At 57.3% G+C, this 21,778-nt stretch overlaps 1 protein-coding gene across 1 annotated transcript; it reads right to left on the bottom strand.

Moving 5' to 3' along the window:
* Window positions 1–1,229: 1,229 nt before the first annotated feature.
* Window positions 1,230–21,175, bottom strand: KCNN3 (potassium calcium-activated channel subfamily N member 3). The gene is made up of 8 exons (XM_074529584.1): window positions 20,302–21,175; window positions 17,229–17,324; window positions 13,902–14,320; window positions 9,135–9,276; window positions 7,517–7,627; window positions 6,057–6,184; window positions 5,816–5,885; window positions 1,230–5,053 (listed from the first exon to the last, which is right to left on the bottom strand). The coding sequence occupies exons 1-8, from the start codon at window positions 21,016–21,018 to the stop codon at window positions 4,757–4,759; spliced, it is 1,980 nt and encodes a 659-aa protein (XP_074385685.1). The 5' UTR covers window positions 21,019–21,175; the 3' UTR covers window positions 1,230–4,756.
* Between the last annotated feature and the right edge of the window lie 603 nt (window positions 21,176–21,778).

The following is a 21,778-nucleotide window of genomic DNA, read 5'->3' as shown; positions in this document are numbered from 1 at the left end:
GTTCCACAGGTGCTGCTCATTCCCTGACATGTCGTGCTCTGTGGAGACTGGCCAGGACAAAGTGTGGTTGCCAAAGAGCAGTTTAAGACTTTTGATCCAGCAGGGATCAGGTCCAGCAGCTCAGGAGGGGCTGGAGGTAAGGAAATGATGCTCTCTGAGGCTCAAGGAGTCCATGGAATCACAGAATCATGGAATCACAGAACAGTTTGGATTGGAGGGGACTTCAAGCTCATCTCATTCCCCATGCCATGGGCTGAGACATTTTCCACTAGGCCGGGTTGCTCCAAGCCCCACCTAACCTGGCCTTGAACACTTCCAGAGATGGGGCAGACACAACTCTGGGCAGCCTGTTCCCAGCTGGAAGGCTGAGACAAAACAATCCCTGCAACCTTATCTCACTTCTCTTTCATGCTCAGGGTTTTGCCCTCCTATGCCATCATACCCTGAGCTTGAGCAAAAGCTGCAGCTCCCAGGGCAGGGTGTGAAATATGAACTGGACATGTCCCAGTCTCTTCTCGTGAGTTACAAGTGAAAGGACAAGAGAAAATGCCTGAAAGTTGTGCCAGAGGAGGTTTAAGTTGGATATTGGGAAAATTACTGGTGTGTAAGTGTGGCCAGGCTGCCCAGGGCAGCAGTGGAGTGCCCATCTCTGGAGGAATTTAGAAGATTTGTGTGTGTGGCACTCAGGCACATGGGCTTGGTGGTGCTGCTGGGTTAACAGCTGGACTTGATGTTCTTAGAGGACTTTTCCAACCTTAACCATTCCATAATTCTATGAAAATGTGCTCTGCAGCACTGCTTTCTCAAGAGCCACAAAGGAAAAAGGAAACAAAGCCTGGAGGAAAAGGGAAATTTTGACTCTTGCAGAGCTTGTGCCCAAGGAGCAGAGTCCCTCCTGCTGCTGGAGGAGACAGCCTGGGGCAAAATGGCTTTCCAGAACCTGGGAACAAAGGGAAAAACCCTGACCTTTCTGTAGGGAGAAGCAAAGCTCTGGTGCCATTGGGCTGCACACAGATCAGATCCAGACCTGCTAGAGGTCAGCTTCCAAGCACTGGAAATGAGTACAAGGGTGATAAAGGATAACAACTCAGGTTCTGCACCTCTCCCTGTCCCCCATCCTCACTGGCAGTAGTAGCTGTACTCAGAAACAGACATTTTTGGCAGCAGCCTGGCGTTGCTGCCTGCTAACAACCGTGTTGGGTACAAAACCATAATTGAAAGTTACCATAACCATCATAATATAGCAATATATTTCATAGTTAAAATAAACTATTATACTTTCCCCTATCATTAAAAAAAGAAGCGAGCAGTACAGAGGCAAGATGCAAACCCGGGTCAAAGCTCCTTAAGTCTGGACAGAAACATCCATGAGTTTGCAGAGAGATTGTGGAATTTTTCTGGTATTTCTAGGATAGTTCCTTGCAGGCAGAGCAGGAAGGAGACTCGTGGAGCAGAAAAAGCCCCCAAGGCTGTGCCAAAAATGGGACTGGCTGGGTCAGGTGGGTCCTGGAGGGGCATTGGCCCCACTGGGCTGTGGGATCAGACGATTCCCAGCTTGCAGGAGGTCGGCATCTCTGCGATTTTCCTCTTGTGCTGTTCTTCCACCTTGGCTGCTGATCTCTTCTCTCCGTCCTGATGTCCCTTAGGGTACCCAAAGTGATCATCTCAGGTGTGTGGGCTGGGCTGGGCTGGCTGGGGAGCATTTCCTGGAGCTCTTCACCAGGGCTGTGCCAGCCAAGGCTGCTGGTGAGCAGGAGCTGCCATCAGGGTGGGTACGGCGGGCTGGGCTGCCCTGCCCTGGGGCTCCTCACCCTTCCTGCCCCCCGTGTGGCCTCAGGTGGGCTCTGGGCTCCTGGCAGCAGGGCTGGAGGGGGGTTGGTCTCAGTGCTGGCCATGGTGGAGTCTGGTGCTGGGAGCAATGGGTCAGGGCTACTGCTAAAAGTGGCATGGAGTGGGTGAAGGGGTGGGATGTGGGATTTGGGGGTTAGGATGGGCATTCAGGGGTGTGGAATGGGGGGTGCAGGGGTGGGATATGGGATTTGGGCATTCAGGGATGTGGAATGGGGGATGAAGGGGTGGGATATGGAGTTTGGGGGCTGGGATGGGCATTCAGGGGTGTGGATTGGGGGATGAAGGGGTGGGATATGGAGTTTGCAGGGTGTAAGGTGCAGGGCACACAGTGCAGACCCCAGGTCACAGGCAGAGGGGTGGTTGCCCTGCAGGTTGTGCTGAGATGAGGCCAGGGGAGGAAGGTTGTGGGGTGCACAGGGATCCAGTGCCCCAGCCCTGCCGAAATCCCACTGCAGCAGCAGCTGCTCTGCCCCAGAGCAAGGGGCTCCTGCTCCAGCTGCAATCCCAACACTCTCACTCTGGTCCTGAGCACCTTGGGCCTGCAGCTGGCAGCTCCTGCTCTTGTCTCCCTGGGTTGGATGGATTTCCCAGACTCGATTGTGCCTGGCAGGGAGGTTCCTGGTTCCTGCTGGCAATATTGATCTTTAAGGATCAATACTTCCTCTGGCTCTCTGCTGCCCCAGCACACATCTCCACACCTCATCCCATGCACAGCACCATCACAGGGGCAGTTTGCTCCTATCCTGAAGCCCAGAAAGCATTTTTCTCCACCAGCTGCCTGCAGGCCAGGGAAAATGCTGCATTTCAAGCTCTTTCTCAGAATTTCTAACATTGCTATGCTGGGAACCTCCTGAGAGAGATCAGTAGGAGCTTCTGCTGGGCAAGATGGATGGGGGGCACCCACAGGCACACAGGGCTGAGAACAGATCATGGGGGGATTCCAAGGCAGCAGTGAATCCCCAGCCATCCATGGGATATTAATTATACCAATTACAAAAGCTTGGAGGAGCAGCTCTTCCCCAAAGCCAGGGATCTCCCACTGGCCAAGGACCAGCAGCAATGGGCACGTGAAGGCAACAGGGGTGAGTGCGTTTGTTCCCTGCTCCCAACACCTCTGGAGCACAGGGATCCCATTTTGCAGCCTTCCTCCTCCTCCTCCTCCTCCTAGGGCCAGCATGGGGGCAGCACTCCTCACTAGTTACTGCTTATTTTCTATGTGACTCCAGCTGCAGGGCACAGGGAGTGGAACCACCTCTCACCACTGGCAGCAAGGAAATGCTTCAGCATTGGAGGTGTTGGGGTGGTGCTGCAGGAGGGTGGTGGGTCTCTACCCCTAGGTGTGCACAAAATCCAGCATTATTTATGGAAGGGAAGAAGTTACAAAGGAGAGCATTACAGGCTGAGTATACCTGGAGTAACACAGTGACTGATTACAATTACTGACACTGCTGGGTGAGGCGTAATTAATATTGCAGAGTCATTACATGGTTACTTCATCTGTTTAAAAAATATAGAAATATTCTCTGCTGAGTTTTCATGGAAAGCAGCAAACAGCAACCCCAAAGTCAGAGCCTGGCATGGCTCCATGCAAGGATCCAGGAAAGCCAGAACGTGACACTGGGGCAGAACTGAGGAGGAGAAAGGGAGAAATGGTGAAAGCAAACCAGAAAGTGGCTGGTTCCAGAAGCAGCCAGGTAATGCCAAGGGTACCTCAGGAAGCTGAACACCAGCAAAAAAAAGTAAAATGGGGTCTGAAGTGCTGCACTTTGGCAGGCATGGGCAGCAGTGCCTCTGCCAGACGGTGCCAGAGAGTGCTGCTGCCATCCACCAAACCCAGCAGAAGTGGCATGAAGGCCATGGGCTTTGTTTTAAACAGATGAAGCACCTGCCCCTGCTACCACATCACTTGCCAGCGAGCTCCTGCTTGATCCTGGTGGATTGGACATTGCCAGCTGGGCTCAAGCATGGATGTTCCCAGCACGAGTGGAGACACTTGGAGCTGATGGGGTGTTCATCCAGCACTTCTGAGGCTGCTGCAAAGAGCCCACTGGCTTTGCAAGATGCTGGGAGGCTCCCAGCAGGCAGTGATGTGAGTACCTGGAGACCCCCTCAGTGCCCGAGCTGGCCTGCCAGCCCCATCCCTGGCCACCAACACGTGGGCTGGGGACAGCCCTGCGTGGCCCTGCACGCTGTAGGCACTGCTTTCCTGGCTCTGGCATTGTCTCCAGGCAGAATATGACACCGAGGACCAGAAAGAAGAAGTGTCCATTGTTCTTCTCTGGGTAGAAAACACTCACAGCTCCAGAGAACTCCACAGGAAGGTCACAGTCAATCATTGTCACCCAGCTGTCAGTGTGAGGGGGCTGTCCTGTGGCTAGGAGATGGAATGGAGCATGGGCAGCGTCAGCCAGAGCCTGCATCACCAACCTCCCCACGCTGGCACCTGCCTGGCGAGGTTTGGCAATCTTGAGAGGAACAGGGGGCCCAGGGAGAAGAAACCTCTCCCTCCGGTGTCTCCGTTGCTTCAGTGCTTCTGACTCGGTGTTTTGTTTGTTTTGTTTGTTTTGTTTGTTTTGTTTTGTTTTGTTTTGTTTTCAAATGTGAAGACCTGAGATTGAGCGTGGGTTTTTCCCGTCTGCCACCGGACGCCGCGGCACAGGCTGGCCCAAGGCATCACCTTCCGTCCCCTTCCTTCACCACGTGTAGAGGCACCTGAAGAGGGATGCAATTCCCCAAACCAAGGCGTTGGCAAAGCTCCGAGCGGCGCTCGGACGCTGCTGGTCCCACTACTGGCTCCAGCTGAAGGCTCCTGCAGCGGCTCAAGGGCCAGAGGAAAGTTCACAGAGACCTCACGGTCCGTGTGGAAACGCTTCCCCTGTCCACAGCAGGGCTCAGGGGCTGTGTTTTAGCAGCTGCTCGAGCTCGTGTAAGGGGTGGGGAAGGAGGTGGAGCTGACCCCAATGGGGCTCTCAGAGAGGGGTGTCTGGGGGGTGCCCACGGGCACAGCAACCCCTCTGGCCTCCAGCACGGCGCTGAGCAGGCGCTGCTGCTGCTGCCGCAGCATGTCAGCCATCAGCAGGGGCAGGGAGTTGAAGCTGGCACTGAGCTGCTCCAGCTTGGATTCCAGGCCGCTGATCTGCTTCTCCAGGTCCTCGCTGCGGTCGTTTAGCTCTGTGATGAGGTCGTACATCACGTTCTGCATCTGGGGAGGGGACACAGGGGACAGTTAGTACCAGGGCTGGAGGGGTTGGTGCCACAGAGCTCACTCCTTTCTGCCCTGAGAGCTGCCCCATCTCAGCCCACCCCAGCCTCTCCAAGGGTTCTGCCACTGCAGTTTGGCTTAGCTCACCCTTTTACCCATTTATCCCTGAGAGCTGCCCCATTTCAGCCCACCCCAGCTTCTGCATCTGGGGAGGGGACACAGGGGACAGTTAGTACCATGGCTGGAGGGGTTGGTGCCACAGAGCTCACCCCTTTAACCCTTTCTGCCCTGACAGCTGCCCCATCTCAGCCCACCCCATGTTCTCCAAGGCTTCTGCCACTGCAGTTTGGCTTAGCTCACACCTTTACCCTTTTATCCCTGAGAGCTGCCCCATCTCTTCCCACCCCAGCTTCTCCAAGGTTTCTGCCACTGCAATTTGGCTCAGCTCCCCATCTCAGCCCACCCCATGTTCTCCAAGGCTTCTGCCACTGCAGTTTGGCTCATCCCTGGCCACCAAAGCAAGGAAACCCTGCTGGCCCTGTGCTGCTGAGCAGTGGTACCCCTTGCAAAGAGGGTTGCAGGGAACCTCTGGCTCATGAATGTGTATCTCCTGCTTTGCAAGAGCAGCCATCCCACAGCAGCTATTCCTTGCTGACATTTACAGAGCCGGAGCATTTTGCGGTCAGCCAAGTCTGCTTTAGTTATTCCGAGTGAAGAGAAACACTGAGTCTGGCCAAGCCACAGGGTTCCTGTGGGACTTGCCTTTGAGAGGTCGACAAGGGTGTTGGCTTGGTCACTCAGCTTCCTCTGCTCCATCTTCACACTCCGTAACCTGGGGAGAAGGAAAGAGCACGTGGCTGTACTCCCTCTCCTCTTCCAAACTGCATCTGGACACCTGCCTGCATCTGGGGCAAGGCAAAACTGCCCCCACAGCCCTGCCAGGGACAGCATCCTGCTTTATCTGGAGCTCAGCCTGCCCCCAGCCCCCTGCACAGCCTCTTACTGGTGGATGGCTTGTAGGAACTTCCTCTGGTGCTTCCTGACTTTAGCATGGTCGATCTTCTTCAGCAGCTTGGTGTGTTTGTAGATCAGCCATGTTTCCCTCAGGACGTTGGCTGCAGCGTTCTTGATCTGGAAAGGAAGAGTGGCTGCAGGCGCCCAGGCATGTGGGACCTCAGAGACACTGAACCAGTGCTGCACATCCCCTGCCCCAGCTGGAGAGAGGCTCTGCACCCACAAACTCTCCTGGGCTGTTCCAGGGGATGCTGAGCACTTCAAGCAGCAAGAGAGGGCAGAGCTGTTGGCCCCTGCCCTCATCCCTGTCCTGGCTCTTTGCCTACACACAAAGTTGTACCATAAACCTCAAGGAAAAAAAAAAAAACCCAAAGTTTTTTCTCCACCAGCTGCCTGCAGGCTGGAGAAAATGCTGCATCTCAGGCTCTTTCTCAGAATTTCTAACATATTCTCCATTGCCATGCTGGCAACCTCCTGAGAGAGAGATCAGCAGGAGCTTCTGCTGGGCAAGATGGACAGAGGGGCACCTATCTGTGAATCCGGGCAGGTCCCAGGCCAGCAGGTCCCAGTTTTGCTGCTGGTGCTGGGATGTGATTTCTGCAGCTCTGTGCCTGAACCACAGCTCAGCTGCTCCCTCCAGGAGCAATTGGCTGCTCTGTGCCTGGCCTGGAGCCTGCAGATCCCTATCAGTGGCACTGCAGAGGGGCTCAGCAGCTGTTTTGCTCTCCCAGCCTGGTCACACCAAGGTCCTGACTATTCCTGGGGTGTCAGGGCTTTGGCTGGGGCTCTGCTCTCTGGGGTGAAGTGGGTGCCCTGCTTGCAGCCCACCACTGGCTGCCTTTCAAGGGCTGCACTGATGCTTGTTTTGCCACCATCCCCTCTAAAACAGAGCAGAGCCCATTATGTGACACGCCACTGTTGGCTGGCTGATGCTTTGCCATGGTGAGGCTGCCAACACCAGCGACCTCCTGCAGCTCCTCCATGCTACCAGGGATGTGACACCAGTTCTGGTGACCCCACCAGCACCCTGCTGCAGGCTCTCCTCAGGGGAGCCTCACAGTATGGTTCTTATCCGTGGTGGACATGAATCACTGAAATTCACTTGTCTTCCTGACAGCAAGAGGAGTGAGATCATGCTCTGGAAGAGGAGGGAGTGTGCTCCCAAAATCACCTCAACCCCTGGAAGACAGCTGCTGCTCTTTGTCTCAGTGTAACACTGCTGCCTGTGCAATATCCACAGCATCTGGAAAACTTCCTCTGCAGTGGTACCCACAGGATTTACCCCCAAAGGTGCCAACACCTTCCTCTCTTGTTGTAGCTCCACTCAGAGATGCTGGCACCTTCTCCCACTGTGATACCCACAGATCCAGAGGTGCTGACACCTCTCTCCTGCCATGGCAGCCCAAATCCCAGCTCCTGGCACACAGCAATGCCCCCATGGCACCTTACCCTCTTGGTCAGCTGTGTGTCCATCATGAAGTTGTGGACGTGCTTCTCAGCTTTGGTGAGCTCCAGCTTCCTGGCCACCACAGCCACCACCAGTGCTGTGCATCCAGCACCCTGTGCAGGGACATCAATTGGGGAACACAGTTTGTCTCTGGTTTGTAACACCAGCACTCCCACCCTCACCCTTGAAATCTGCAGGTTACTAAAGCTACATGTCCTCCCTGTTATCCTGACAAGATCTTCCAGAGCCTGGGTGTCCTTGGCTGGCTGATGAAGGGCTCTGTAATTAATGGGAGAGGCCAGGGCTATTAACAAGGTCAGCAGTGGTTGGTGAGGAGCCTGTGCCAGAGATCTGCCCTGTGCCAGAGATCTGCCCCGTGCCAGAGCCCTGTGGGATGGAGAGCCCTCTATTCCCAAGAGAGGTCTGGGCTGGGAGAGCAGTGGAGAAACACCAGGCAACACGAGTGAGAGCAGAGAAAGGGCCCCAAATCAAACTGGTGCAGCTGGGAGCTCCCTTATGCCAGCAATCAGGGCCAGATGTGCATCCCCAGTGCACATCTGTGCTGAGCTGTCCTTGCCAGAGCCTCCCTGCCGTGCTCTGCTTGTTCCAGCAGGGTCCCTGCCTGCCCCAGAGCTCTGGCAGAGTGCTGCCAGCCTGGCAAGCTCTCTGTCCTTAAGGAGTCATTAATTAACCTGGTGGCCTGAATCCTTCAGTGTCCTCAAAGGTCCTGCTGCACTCTGTGGCTGCCACCACCTCTCTGCTCCTGGATGGGTGATTACCCCTGGTGCTGAGTGCCCAGCAAAGCCTCCAACCCCAGAGGGCATGGGGGTCTCCATGCCTAGGGGTGGGGGGCTGTACTGGGCCTCACTTCAGAGTCACCACTGGCTGGGGAAGAGTTTTGGGAGCCTGGAACCCCCTCAGCTGAGCCAGCAGCTCCTCCTCTGCTGGCAATTGCTGCATCATCCCCATCCATAGGGATTTTCTGCCACCAGCAACACCAGCCTTGCTGCATCTGGCCTCATCCAAGACACATCAAAGACTTGCAGGTGATACAGGATGAATCCCTCTTGATAGAGTCTCTCCAGCTGATGGCATGGGGTCTGCCCTAGCTGGGAGGAGGGATGGCTCCATCCCCACGGCCTGGAGCTGAGGTGGGCAGAGCTGATGGCTGGGGAACATCTGTGAGGAGCCCCCAGCTGCTCCTTCAGAAGCCCTGGCTGGAAAGGAAAGCCCCACAAGCCAGGAGATCTCGTGGTGGGCTCATGGGGGAGGTACTCTGGGGGCACTGGAGAATGGTGGCCTTTTGGAAAGGAAAGGAACCCATTGCAGGTGAGCAGTGGAAACCAGATGGTGTGGACCAGGATGGCCAAGGGATGCTCAGGTGCCCTTCTGCTCCCTGACTCCACCCTTACTGAATGTGGGTCCAATCCACCCCAAATTCATCAGCTGAGAGAGCTCCATCAACTCCCAGGCTGTGAGACCTCAGAGCTGAAGACACTGGGCCTTGTACATTGACAAAACAGCTGAGAAACAGCTCCTGGTAAATTCCAGTGGCCTCTCCTCCTGAAATGGGGACAGGCAGAGCCCACAGGGGGGAAACCAGCTCAGCATGCCCCTTACCATGATGCCAGTGAGCAGGCAGACTCCCTTGCCACAGTAGGTGTGTGGGACCATGTCCCCGTAGCCTATGGAGAGGAAGGTGATGGAGATGAGCCACATAGCACCCAGGAAGTTGCTGGTTACATCCTGCTGGTCGTGGTACCTGCCAGGGAGATGGGGACATGAGTGTCACAGCAAGGGACAGGGGTGGATGGGGCAGGAATGGGGGAACCTGGGCACAGGATTAACAGCACAGCGGGATGTGCCACAGTTGCAGTGGTTGCACAATTTCTGGCACTGGAAAACCCACATGGACAAAATGAGAGCACAAACTCGGTGGAAAGGGCTTCTGCTTTCAGTCAGAGCTGTCACCACACCCCAGTGCTGTTGTGTGTCCCCAGTGGTGCTGATGGGACAAAGAGCTGTGGCTCTGCAAGGCCCTGACCACAGCAGCTCACCCTTGGCATCCCTCTGGTGCTGTGCCACTCCAGAGGGCAGAGCTGCCAACAGAACTGCTGGGGATGGGTCCTGTGGAGCCTCTGGCACAGCCTTGGCTTCCAGGAACACAAGAACAGCTTGCACACACTCCAGACACAGCACATGTGGAGTGGCTGCAGCTTTGGGAATGCTGCAGATTTTCCAGGTCCCTGCTGCTGGAGATGTGATGTCAGTGATGACCACTCTGGCTGTCCCAGACTGGCTGTGGCTCTTCCAGAAATCACAAAAGAGGAGCCCCAGCTGCCTCCAGCTCTCAGGGCTGGGCAGGCACAGCCAAGCCGGGCAGGTACAACTCCCAGGGATGTGGTGCTGAGCCCTGGCAGCCAAACTCAGCCCTGAGCTGGCAGGGGCAGGCAGTACCTTCACCCCACCATGAACAGGATGGTTGTTCTCCTGCCTCTCCCTGGCAGGCTTCTCCCAGCCTCTTCACAGGATCTGGAGAGGGAAAACAGATGGAGCTTTTGGCAATCCCAGCTCCAAGAGCATCGCTCGCAGAGCAGTTGGGTTTTCTCCTCTTTCTGAAATGTTTTTTCCCTCAGTTGGAGACTCAAATGAGGTCCTGGTGCAGGAGAAAGCACCTTCAGCCATGGTGAGGGTGGGTTGGCCAGGGGAGTTAGAGCCCACAACCTCCCCAAAATTCCAGTGCCAGCAGTGGAATTATCACACAATTCTCCCAGAGTTAGATAAGTTATGGGCTCTATGGGAGTTAGCACCCATAACCTCCCCAAAATTCCAGTGCCAGCAGTGGGGCACACACAATTCTCCCAGAGTTAGATAAGTTATGGGCTCTGTGGAAGTTAGGGCCCATAATCTCAGTTGTGCTCCCCAAAATTCCAGTGCCAGTAGTGGGGCACACACAATTCTCCCATCCAGTGTCTTGTCCTGAGGAGAGCTGAGCCCACCTCACCCCACAGGCTGGAATGTCCCGAGGGAACAACCCCAAAAGCATCATGCAGGACAGGGTGGGGGGTTCCAGGCCTGCTGGACAGAGGGACATTTTCTCCTCTGAGCAGCACTTTGAGCAAGATTGATAAACCAGAGGGCTTGGCCCTGGTTTATCAATTCCTGGGCAGAAAGAGGAGCCACCTGCTCAGACACCAGCACCACCACTTTCTGGGCTGAAGAACAGAGGGTCTGAGGCACTTTGTGTCACCCCCTGACCTGCACACAGCCACCCTCACCTCTCTGGAGCCCTGAGCATCCCCTACAGCCCTGCCCTGCGTGTGACAGCACCAACCCCGAGCTCCGGGCAGCTCCGGGCACACGCTGGGGCACACGTGCACTCCGTGGGGCCGGGCGGGCACAGCGGAGCGGCGGGCGAGGTTGCCTAGCAGCGAGAGGAGCGGCCCCGCGGCGCACGGGAGGATGCTGAGGATGCTGAGGATGCTGAGGATGCTGAGGATGCTGCAGCTGCCCCCACAGCCACGGAGAGCACAGCTCGGTGCCGTTGTTGCATTGTTGCGTTGCAGGGTTTACCCCAGAACCTCGGGTTCCTCACCGATAATTCCCTGCCAGGTGTATCAGTCACCTCTGCTTTCCCCTCCCAGCCCTGTCTGTCAGTCCTGGAATTCCAGAAGGATTGGCACATTCAAACCCCTGGGGGGACATTGGGCCATCCAGGTGCCCTTTGTCCCTTTGTCCCTGCCCTCCTGTCCCTGCTTGGTGGCTCCCTGCCCCTTCCCTGGGGTTCAAAGGAGCAGCAACCACGGGCTCAGGGAGTTCTGTTGGAGCTGGTGCTGAATTCAGAGGCCTGTGGGCCAGAATAAAGCTCTGGATCCAAACCCTCCATCAGAACCAACTCCTTTGCTTCACCATCACCTTAAAGCTTCTCCAGCAGAGATAAACCTGAGGAGCAGCCCCTGTTATGGGGGAAAGCTCCATCCCAGCACCACCAGAGCTCGTGCAGGCCTGGAATTGTCCCCATGGGCTCAGCTGCAGCACCCAGCCAGCCCAAAGTGTCTGTGGGGTGAAACACCACACACCCACCAGCCAAAAGTGTCTCTAAGGGTGAAATACCAACATCCAAACAGCCAAAAGTGTCTCTGAGGTGAAACACCACACACCCAGCCAGCCAAAAGTGTCTGTGGGGTGAAACACCACAGTTGCTGCTTTTTGGTTCAGCACCAAGGGCCAGACAAGTTCAGGCACGTCCTGTCTGGCTGGATTGGTAAATATTCCAATAAAATGTGGCAGCCCAGCCCCAGGACCACGTCTTGGAGAGGCACCACCACCTCTAAACTACCTGGGCCCAGAGGGTGCTGCTTGGGAATGGTCCTGGAAACAACAGCAAACTGTTTTCCAGTGCCAGTGGGCAGTGTGGACAGGGGGACTCGTCCTGGGTGGCCCCTGTGGGAGCTGTGTGACCCTCCCAGGGCTGGTGCATCCCCCAGGGATGTGGCATCCCTCACACACACAGCGTGTCCCAGGGGCTCTGCATTCCCCCAGTCCTGCATCCCCCAGGACTGACGCATCTCCAGCCCACCTGGGTTCTCTTCTGCCTCTCTCTGTACATTGAGGGAGGTGATGGCAACTGCCAATGATCTGCAGTGCCTCGTCTGCATAATTTCTGGGGAGTTTTTGTTCCTGAGAGTTCTTCATTGCATCTTGCAGCCTGAGCCTCGGCAGGGGTTGGGTTACCCTCCCGTGTGTGTCCTGGGTGCCTGTCCTCCTGCTCCCTGCTGAGGAGGCACAAACCACAATTTCTCAAACACAATTAGGCAGTGCCTGAGCTTCCAGCTCATAAGAAGAGCATCATTAGGGGAGGCAGAAAGGCAAATGCAGGCAGTAAAAGCTCATAAAATCTCAGTGTGCCGTCCCACGCCACTGCCACAGCACTTCCAGCTGCCCTAATGCCCCTTTGCAGCGTGACCACAGCAACGGGTCCCACCCTGAGGAGGAGGGGGGTGGCCTTCCTCTCCCTTTGAAAGCAATCTGTGTGTCCCAGGTAACCCTGGGGTGCCAGTTGCTGTGATCCCTCACACCTCAGCTCCAAGGATGACACAAAGCTGCCACACAGCTCGTGGAGGACCTGCCCTCCTTCCCCAGGTGCTGCTGGCAGCCTGCACTGGAGAAAACCTCCTGGCCCAGCCCTGGGCTGCCACCAGCACAGCCCCCTGGCTCCCTCAGCAGACAAAGAGTGGTGGCAGGTCCCTGGGAGATGGAGGTGCAGCGATACCCACCAGGCTGGTCGCCACAGCAACCCCGGTGCTGAGCACGCTGGTGCTGGCGTGATGCCATCGAGCTGTGGGTATGTCACCACAGTGTTGTCATGGCAGTCACTTGCAGCGATGCTGGAGCCTGAGCCAGGCCCTGTCACTCCCCATCAGCACCTCTGGGCCCTCCCCATACGCAGCCCCCAGCTCCCACCACTCTCCTTGTCCCCCTCTCGTGCTCCTGGGGCGTCTCACAGATGTTCTCTTGCACAAGGACCTGTGAGGACAGGGCTGAGCCTGCTCTGCTTCCTGCCTGTGCCATTTATCATCTGTAACAGCAGGGCTCAGTGCAGGGAGCCACTGAGGCCCCAACACCCCCCTCCTCCAGGCTGTTGGGACATCACATCTCCATTGAGAATTCCAAACTGCCGTGAATCCCAAACCACAAAGTGCTGAGCTTCCAGGGCCACTGCACATCATCATGCATTCCTGACCTGCTGCACATCCTGAGCTGCTGCACATTCTGAACCATGGAGCTTTCCAAACCTCCACACATCCCAAACTGCTGTTTGTCCTGAACTACTCGTGTCCTGAACTACCGAGCATCCCAAACTTTCCTGCATCCCAAACCTCCATGCATCCCAAACTGCTGTTTGTCATGCTCGTGTCCTGAGCTACTGAGCATCCCAAACCTCCCTGGTTCCTGAACCTCTGTGCATTCCTGAACTGCTACTGCTGCACATCCTGAACTGTAGAGCATTCCAAACCTCTACACATCCCAAACTGCTGCTTGTTATGTTCGTGTCCTGAGCTACTGAGCATCCCAAACTACCCTACATCCCAAACCTCCATGCATCCTGAACCTCTGTGCATTCCTGAACTGCTGCACATCCTGAACCATGGAGCTTTCCAAACCTCCACACTGCTGTTTGTCATGCTCCTGTCCTGAACTACTGAGCATCCCAAACTTTCCTGCATCCCAAACCTCCCTGCATCCCAGACCTCTGTGCATCCTTAATAGCTGAGCACCCCAAACCACCAGACATTCCCAAGCCCTGAGCACCCTGAGCTGCCACAAAGCCCCAACCCCAGCTCATTGCAAACACCCCGAACCCCAGAGCACCCCAAACCCCCTCACCTCTCACACACACGGACTGTCCACGCAGCGATGATCCAGAGGGAAATGCTGAAGACCAGCAGCACTGTCCCAGGGCAGATGGTCATGAGAGTCTTCATGACAAAGCGGGTGTTGAAGTTGATCTTGTTGAGCGCCCCGATGCTGCGCGAGGAGGCGTCGGTGAAGAGCTTGCTGTGCAGCAGCATCACCCGGGCGATCAGGTAGAGGCGCAGGAACATGGGGATGGACAGGATGATGTCCACATCAGCCTCTGCCCGGGATGGGGTGTAGGAGAAGGCCAGGCGAGCTGTCCAGAAAAATTTGTACTCCCCGGGGATGGGGTGGATGGCACAGACCAGCATCTCCAGGCTGATGTAGAGGATGCGCTCATATGTCATCGCTATCCGCCAGTCGTCAGCTCCGTTGTCGATCACAAAGAGCTGCCAGGATGCAAAACAGTCACCACACAGGCCCCACAACCTGCCCACTGCCATCCCTGACCCTCCCTCCACAGGATCTGGGGGTCAGAGCTCAGGGGAGCTGAGTGTGGCTCAGCCAGAAGTGTTGGGGATGGATGGGGAAGAAAAACATGGAAATGAGTGACCACCAAGCTCTGTGCTGCCCTGCTGGTGTGTCCCAGGGATGGCCACCAAACCTTAAATGTGCCTGGCCTTGAGCACCCAGGCTCAAAATCTGGCTGGCAGGAGCCCACCTCCCAAAACGTCCCCCTCATCCAGGCCACAGAAATGGGCAAGCCGTGGTGCCACAGAGCACCAGCATGCTCTCCCCAGTCCCTCTGCTCCTGGGGTTGCACTGATTTCGCTGACAGTGGTCACACCCCGAGTGCCAGGGCAGTATCTGGGCAGTGAACGCCACAGTCGGAGCATCCAGCTGCTGGCGGAGATGGGATCCAGTTGTCATGGCAACTGATGGTTCATCCTGGGTACAGCAGCTCCTCTCCCATCCTCAGCGATGGAGTTGGGGTCTCTGCAGGAGCTGGGGAGGTGACAGCTCAGCTGGCCTCTCTGGAATGCCACCAGAGCCCTGGGAGTCACCCAGGCAGGTGACTGGGCAGGGGCAGTGCTGGGGCTGCCATTGGCTCCTCCCTGGTGTGACAGGGACACCCAGCAGGAGGGACCTGCTCAGGGCCTCTCTGCCAGCAGCACTTGCCAAAGAAACCACCAGGAAGGGATCCAAGGGGGGGATGTGGCAGCTGGTGCCATTGTCCATGTCCTCAATCCTTCGCTCACGGAGCGATGCTGGCTCGCTCACAGAGCCAGGGCTGGGCAGAGGGTGAGGGGTGAGTGGGGAGCTCAGCCCTAGCTGGCCCTGGGGCCAGGAACGACCCTCCAGAGGCCCCAGTGCACCTGTGCCAGCCCAGCCTGGCATTTGGGGCTCTCCCGGGGGATGGCAGGAGCCACCGGGGCTGACTCACGGCGTGGCTGTCCCAGCCACCTCCCTTTCTGTAGGGAAAACTCTGCTCCTTTTAGCTGCTTTGTTTGAGAAATTGTTTACAAAAATGCTCCAAGCTGTCAAGGGAGATCCTCAGGCATTTAGCAAGCTGACAGCCTATTCCTTCCTGGAAAAGGGTGTTAAAATAAACAAATTAGCAAGCGGAAAAGGCAGGAGCCTTTTGACTATGTGATGGGGAACTGCCACAGGTCAGGGAGGGGAAGGAGCAAGGTTTGGGCAGGATTCCCCTGAGCCTGAGCCAGCCCCTCCCTGTTCTGTACCTGTAAAGCATCAAAGTGGGTTTCCATGGAAACCTAGAGTGGTTCAGTGGTACCCAGGGGGGCATTTCCCAACACATGCAGCATCCCTGGCTCCAGCAGGGGAGGGAGCAAGAGCCACCACATCTCCAGGAAAACAAAGGCCAAGAAAAGCTATCAGGACACCTCGTGAGGATTAAAGTTTCACCAAGAGCCTGAGCAGCTCCAGGCACTCAAAGCATAGGGATGAGGGGTCTCTGCCCCTCCAGAACACCCTGGCAGGAGCTGACAGCACTGCCAGCACTGCTCTCCTTCACCTATTGTGATATAACATGGTGCTGAGTGATGCCTCAGCCCCAGAGAAACTGAGGCACAGGAAGGCCTACAAAGGACTAATTAACACAATTAGTAGGATGATAGAATCACAGACTGGTTTGGGTTGAACAGGACCTTAAAGCTCATCTCATTCCACCCACTTTCATGGGCAGGGACACCTTCCACTACCCCAGGCTGCTCCAAACTCCATTCAGCCTGGCCTTGAACACCTCCAGTGATGAGGCAGCTCCTCTGGGCAAAAGAGGAAGAGGGAATCCTGAGGGAACAGGCTGGAGTCATTGTTTCCCAGAGGCTGGGAGGTCTGACAAGTGCCATGGCCAGGTGAGCACAGTCCCCACCTTGGCCAAGAAGCTGAGGATTTACAGCTCTGGCAGCCCCATTAGATTTCGGTTGGGTTATCAGCAATTTCTTTATAACGCTTTATAACACTCAGGGCAATGAGCAGCCAGCACCACTTTGTTTGGAGCAGATCAAGTCAAACTCATCTCATTGCTTGTCTCCCAGTGCGAGTGGCCTGGCAGAGCACTGGGATCATGGTGAGGTGCAGGGGGACAGCAGTGGCACTTTGGTCAGGGCAGGAGATGTGAGATGACCTATGTGCTGCCTGGGTGGATGTTGTGTTTGCCCAAATCCCTGCCAGCAACAACAAGCAGAGAGGAAACAGCGAGCAGGGAGGGCACAGCTCACCCTGCTGACCCCAGCCACCGTCATCCTGGGGTAAATATTATTGCAGCAACAAGCAGAGCTCTCAAATATTTGCATTGAGCAACTCAACCCCCTAGGCTCGGTCCCCATGGGGGCAGGCAGGGAGTGGGATACTGCTGCCAACCCCTCCATGGCAAAGCCCCCCAGCCCCAGGAGGGACAAGGTGGGGTTTTGGTGCACTCAGGGCTGGGGGTTTGACATCCCTTCCCAGGATGCTCCTTCTCCTGCCTGGTGATTCATTCCTCCCAGGCCCTGAGCGGGCTGGCACTGTGCCGAGGCACAGGGAAGCAGAGCCTTCCTGGAACAAACTGGGAGCCCTTCAACTTCCCAGGGAGGAAGAGAGTGTGCAGCCCTGATTAGGAAAGGATTTCTTGGCTTTCCTTGGCACTTTGACTGCCTTGAGCCCTTCCTGGCTGTGGTCTCCTCCAGCATATCTGCCCAGCACCTGGGGCTCAGACAGACCAAGAAGTGCCCCCCAAGACCCTGCCAAAGAGGAAGGATGCTCCAGGATGCTCCAGGATGTGAGCTCAGGTGCTGTGCCCCACTTACAGGTGGTTGGCAAACCCCACAGCCCCTCCGTGGTGATGCCAGCACCTACCTGCACCTCCCGGGTGTGGTAGGCGATGATGAGGCCCAGCAGGATGACGGTGGAGAGGCTTATAAGGCATTTCAGGGCCAGGGAGAACATGGAGTCCTGCAGGAGGAAAGCAGGGAGGGCATTAAGGGGCACACAGCTGTGGGAGTCTGCTGGCACTGGGCTCCACACCCCAAAGGAAATACTGACCCCCAACACCTGCTATCCCATCCTCAACAGCACTTGTGCTGCTTCAGCTTCCCCCTGAGCAGCTTGACCAGTAGTAAGGCCATCATAAGAGCCATCAGCACCACTGGTCCCACCAGCAAAAATAAACAAAAACTCTTTTTAAATTCTGTTCTGCAGTTCCCAGCCTCCCCTCTGAGATGTGCAACACCAATGCCCCGGCCCCATCCAGCCTGAGCCCAGAGTCATGGTATCCACACAGAAAATCTAAGCAGACCCTTCAGCTAATTATATGTAAATTAAATCAGCCCCTGATTCCCTGCTATCCCATCCTCAACAGCACTTGTGCTGCTTCAGCTTCCCCCTGAGCAGCTTGACACAGTATTAAGGGCGCCATCAGAGCATCAGCATCACTGCCACCACTGGTACCACCAGCAAAAATAAACAAAAACTCTTTTTAATTCAGTTTTCTATTCTGCTGAGTGCAGTTCCCAACCTCCCCTCTGAGATTCCAGTGCCCCAGCCCCATCCAGCCCGAGCCCAGTGTTGTGGCATCCACACAGAGAATCCAACCAGACCCTGAAGCTAATTAATCTTATGTAAATTAACCCAGCCCCTGATTCCCTGATGGCTGAACTGGCTGTGAAAATCAGGATTCAGTGCTGCCTTTGGATGCTGGTTAACCCATGTGTGTGCCAGCCCCACTGATGGGGAGGACTGGCAGCCCCTCACCAGGCTGTGACCCCCAAACCAGCCCCCCTCAGCCCCCATGCCACACCTCAGTGCCACCCTGGCATGCTGAGGCCTGGCACACCCGGCCTGCCAAGGCCCAGCTGGCCCATGGCACCCAACCCTTGGCACCCCAGCGTGCTGGGCTGGCTCTGGCCTGGCTCTGGGCTGTTTCTGGCCTGCCTTGCCTCCCTGTTCCCCTGCTCCTCATCCCCACAGGCTGTTTGCACGCAGAGAAGGGACTATTTGCTGTGGAGGCGGCACCGCATTGTTAACGACTTGGCTCTGGCTGTGCAATTGTGTGGATATAATGGCTGGTGCTAAGAAAAGTGCTGTGACTAAACACTACTATTAACAGGCAAGCTCCAAGGGCAGCGTTGTGCCAAGGTGGCTCTGGCCAGACCCTCCTCAGGGGCACAAACCCTGCGTGGGGCACCTGGTAAGTGTCACATTTGGGCACCAATGCCTCCTGCATGAGGAGAGCTGTCAGGAAAGGCCATTCCTGGATCCCATGCTCACAGCAAACAACATGGGGTCTTGGCAAAAGTGGGGAAGGACTTTGGCACCCCTGGCACACATCGTGCTGCACCAGGTGATGGAAGGATGCTGCACACAGGTGGTGGAAGCAGCAGAATTGAGAGGCCCTGTGCTGCCCACAGCCAATTGACAGGCAAACCCTGATCACTGTGCCCTTGCTGCCCAGCCCAGCCCTGGCACCCTGTGCCTGGCAGCACGTGGTGGCACGGCTGGGGCCATGGTGCAGGGCTGGAGCTGCACCCCTGCACCCCATCTGCACCACAGGCACTCCCACACCCGTCATCACGGCCCTGCCACCGAGTTCTGCTTTCCCACCGGGGGATTTTCACACAGCTGCTGCAAATCTGGCCCAGGGGCCTGCAGAGGCCAGAGCCAGGCACCGTCCTGCAGCCTGCCCGTGGCTGTCAGCGCGATTGTCGGTGTGACAGAGGGGCAGCAGCGTGTCACAGCTGCTGCATGGCAGCAGCGCTGACTCACGGGGTCTTCCCCAGCTGACACAGCAGCTCGGCGTGCTGGGGCCACTGAGCATGGCAGCGCTCTGCTGGTGAGCCTGGACAATCCCCCTGGCGCCACACGGAGCCTGTCGGGGTGGCTGCGGCTCAACAGGTACCAGATGCAGCTGGGGGATGGTGGTTTGGCTTTGCTCCTGCCAAAGGGGGAGTGGGAACCACCAGGAAAACGCTCTGGCTTTGGAGCATCTTTCTTTCTCCGCGAGGATGCCAGCTTGGCATGCCCCTGCCTCAGACAGAGCAGCGGAGCTGCTGCCTGCACCCCCCTACGCCAATTGAGCCGTGCAAAGATGGGGCTCAGGACCCCCCCAAACCAGCCTGGGGAGGCAGCAGGGTCCCCAAAACCACAGGGACCCCCGATTGCATGCATTCCCTCCTCCACCTCCCGTGCTCACAGTGCCCATGGGATCATGGCAGGAAGGGAGAGCAGCCCCTTCCCACCGCTCCTTCCCCTTCCCACCGCTCCTTCCCCTCCTCGGGGCAGCACCGGGACCCCCCTGGCTGACCCCCAGCCCCCTCGGCAGCAGCGCCGGCCCCGCTGACGCCCATGGGTGCTGGTGGGGGTGCCGATGCCTTCCCCCCTTCTCTGGATAAGTATAAATAACATGACAGATGTCTATACAAAGAGTTATTCATATCGCTGCCAACCAGCGCAGCCCTGGGAGCAGGAGCTGCTGGAAGGGACGTGGGGGGGAGAATTATAAATAAAAGACACTGTCCTGCAAAAAAAAAAAAAAAAAAAAAGAAAAAAAAAGAAAAAAAAGGAAAAAAAATTTTAAAAAAAGGCAGGAAGGGGTGTGGAGGAGGAGGAGGAGGAGGAGGGAGGGGGTGCTTCGCTGCACGGCCGGGGGCACAGTGAGGAGTGCAGTGCCATGCCAGCAACAGGCACACAAACCTCAGTGGGTCGGTACCTGCTGCTGGAGCCACCAGCACAGAGCTCCTGCACCTCCAGCCGGGTGCTCACCCTGCCCAACACCTGTGGCTGCGGCATCCACTACAGAAAGCTCTGGGAACATCCCTCCAGCAGCCCCTGCCCCGCTCCAGAGGAGCTCCATATTTACCCCGGGGCACAGACGGGGCAAATGGCTCCACGTTGGCCCCGCCAGCCCCGCGCACACCCCCAGCCCCGCCGGTACCTTGGAGTAGAGCCCCCAGGAGAGCTCGGTCTCAATGACCATGACGACAATGCCAAACATGCCGAAGATGAGCGCGTAGTCACTGAGGCGCTTCCTCTTCTCGAACAGTGCCCGGCGGTGCCCAAGGCGGTACCCAATGTTCTGTGCCTTGCGCTTGGGCCCCTTGGCAAAGGTGCTGGGGGCCGGCCGGGCGGGCGGGCGGCTGGGACGGTGGGCGGTGGGCGCATGGTTGTCCTCTCGTGAGACGACAATTTCGGGGGGTTCGCCGGCACCGAAGAGCTGCAGGGGCTGCGCCTCCGGCTCGGCCTCGATGAGATTCCGTCGGGATGCGCTGAGCCGGCTGAGGGGCTTCATCACGCCGCCGCTGTACTTGCAGGAGCTCATGGCGATCTCGGTGAAGGGGTTGCTGTCCCGCCGGTGAACCAGAGGGCTGGGCTGCCGGTGCTTGCCGCTCGGCACCCCGGAGCCCGCGGGGTGGTCGCCGAGGTTGAGCTGGCTGCCGTGGCGGGAGGAAGGGTGGAGGGCGGCGGGGGCGGCGGGAGGAGGAGGAGGGGCCCGTAGCGACCCGGGCGAGGAGTGCAACAGGCTGTGCTGGAGCGGCGGCAGCGCGGAGGGCGGCGGCGGTGACCGTTCATCCCCCGGTAACGGGCAGGGACACCGACCATCCTCCTCCAAGTCCCCCACGCCCGAATCGTGGAGATGCCCCGATGTCTCCATGACGGCGGGACCGGCGCCGCTTTGCGGGGCACCGGTTCCGCTTTACTCGCCACCGGCGCCGTTCGCTGGATCATGAATGGGCTCCGTTGCTCTCGCCGCTATCGCCGCCGCCACCGCCCCCGCCGCTGCCGCTGGCCCGGCCCCGCAGCGCCATTGGCCACGCCGGGGCTCCCCGCAGGCTGACATCATCCCCGCCCGCTCCCCGCTTTGGATCTCCCCCCCCAGATCACACCCCCGGCTCCTGCATCTCTGCGGGGTCGTTCGGGACTTGTAGTGCACCGGGCTGCACCGATGGACGCGTCCCGAACGACCCCAAATCTGTTTAACCCATTGGGTTCCCCCCCGGGCATCCCCCCTCCTTTGATATGATCCCTTTTAATCCGTTTAGAGGCCGGGGATTACCAGCAGCAGCCGGAGCAGGTGTTCCCATCCCGGGGTGGGTCACCCATGGACGGGGGGCACGGTGTGTGTGTGTCACACGGTGTCCCCAAGGTTGGGGTAGAGCCAGAGTATGGGATATATACACACAGATCTATTTAGGGCCCTAATCCCCCCTCAAAACCCCCAGCCCACCCAGGCACCCCCAGCCCCTGCAGTGCCCAGCTGTTGCAGGAGAGGAGCAGATGTGAGTGTAGGAGTTTGGGAAGCAGATAATCTGTAGGGAATTGGCTGCTAGAAACCTTATTAAAAGACACCACGGAACATCCAGCTGGTGACCCTGGCTTGGACAGAACTGCAGGACAGAAGTTCTGACCCCTGA

This window comes from Zonotrichia albicollis, chromosome 30 (genome assembly GCF_047830755.1).
Source record: "Zonotrichia albicollis isolate bZonAlb1 chromosome 30, bZonAlb1.hap1, whole genome shotgun sequence".
Classification (NCBI taxonomy): domain Eukaryota; kingdom Metazoa; phylum Chordata; class Aves; order Passeriformes; family Passerellidae; genus Zonotrichia; species Zonotrichia albicollis.
Note: the sequence above shows the minus strand (reverse complement) of the source record. Positions and strands in the feature narration are given on the sequence as shown.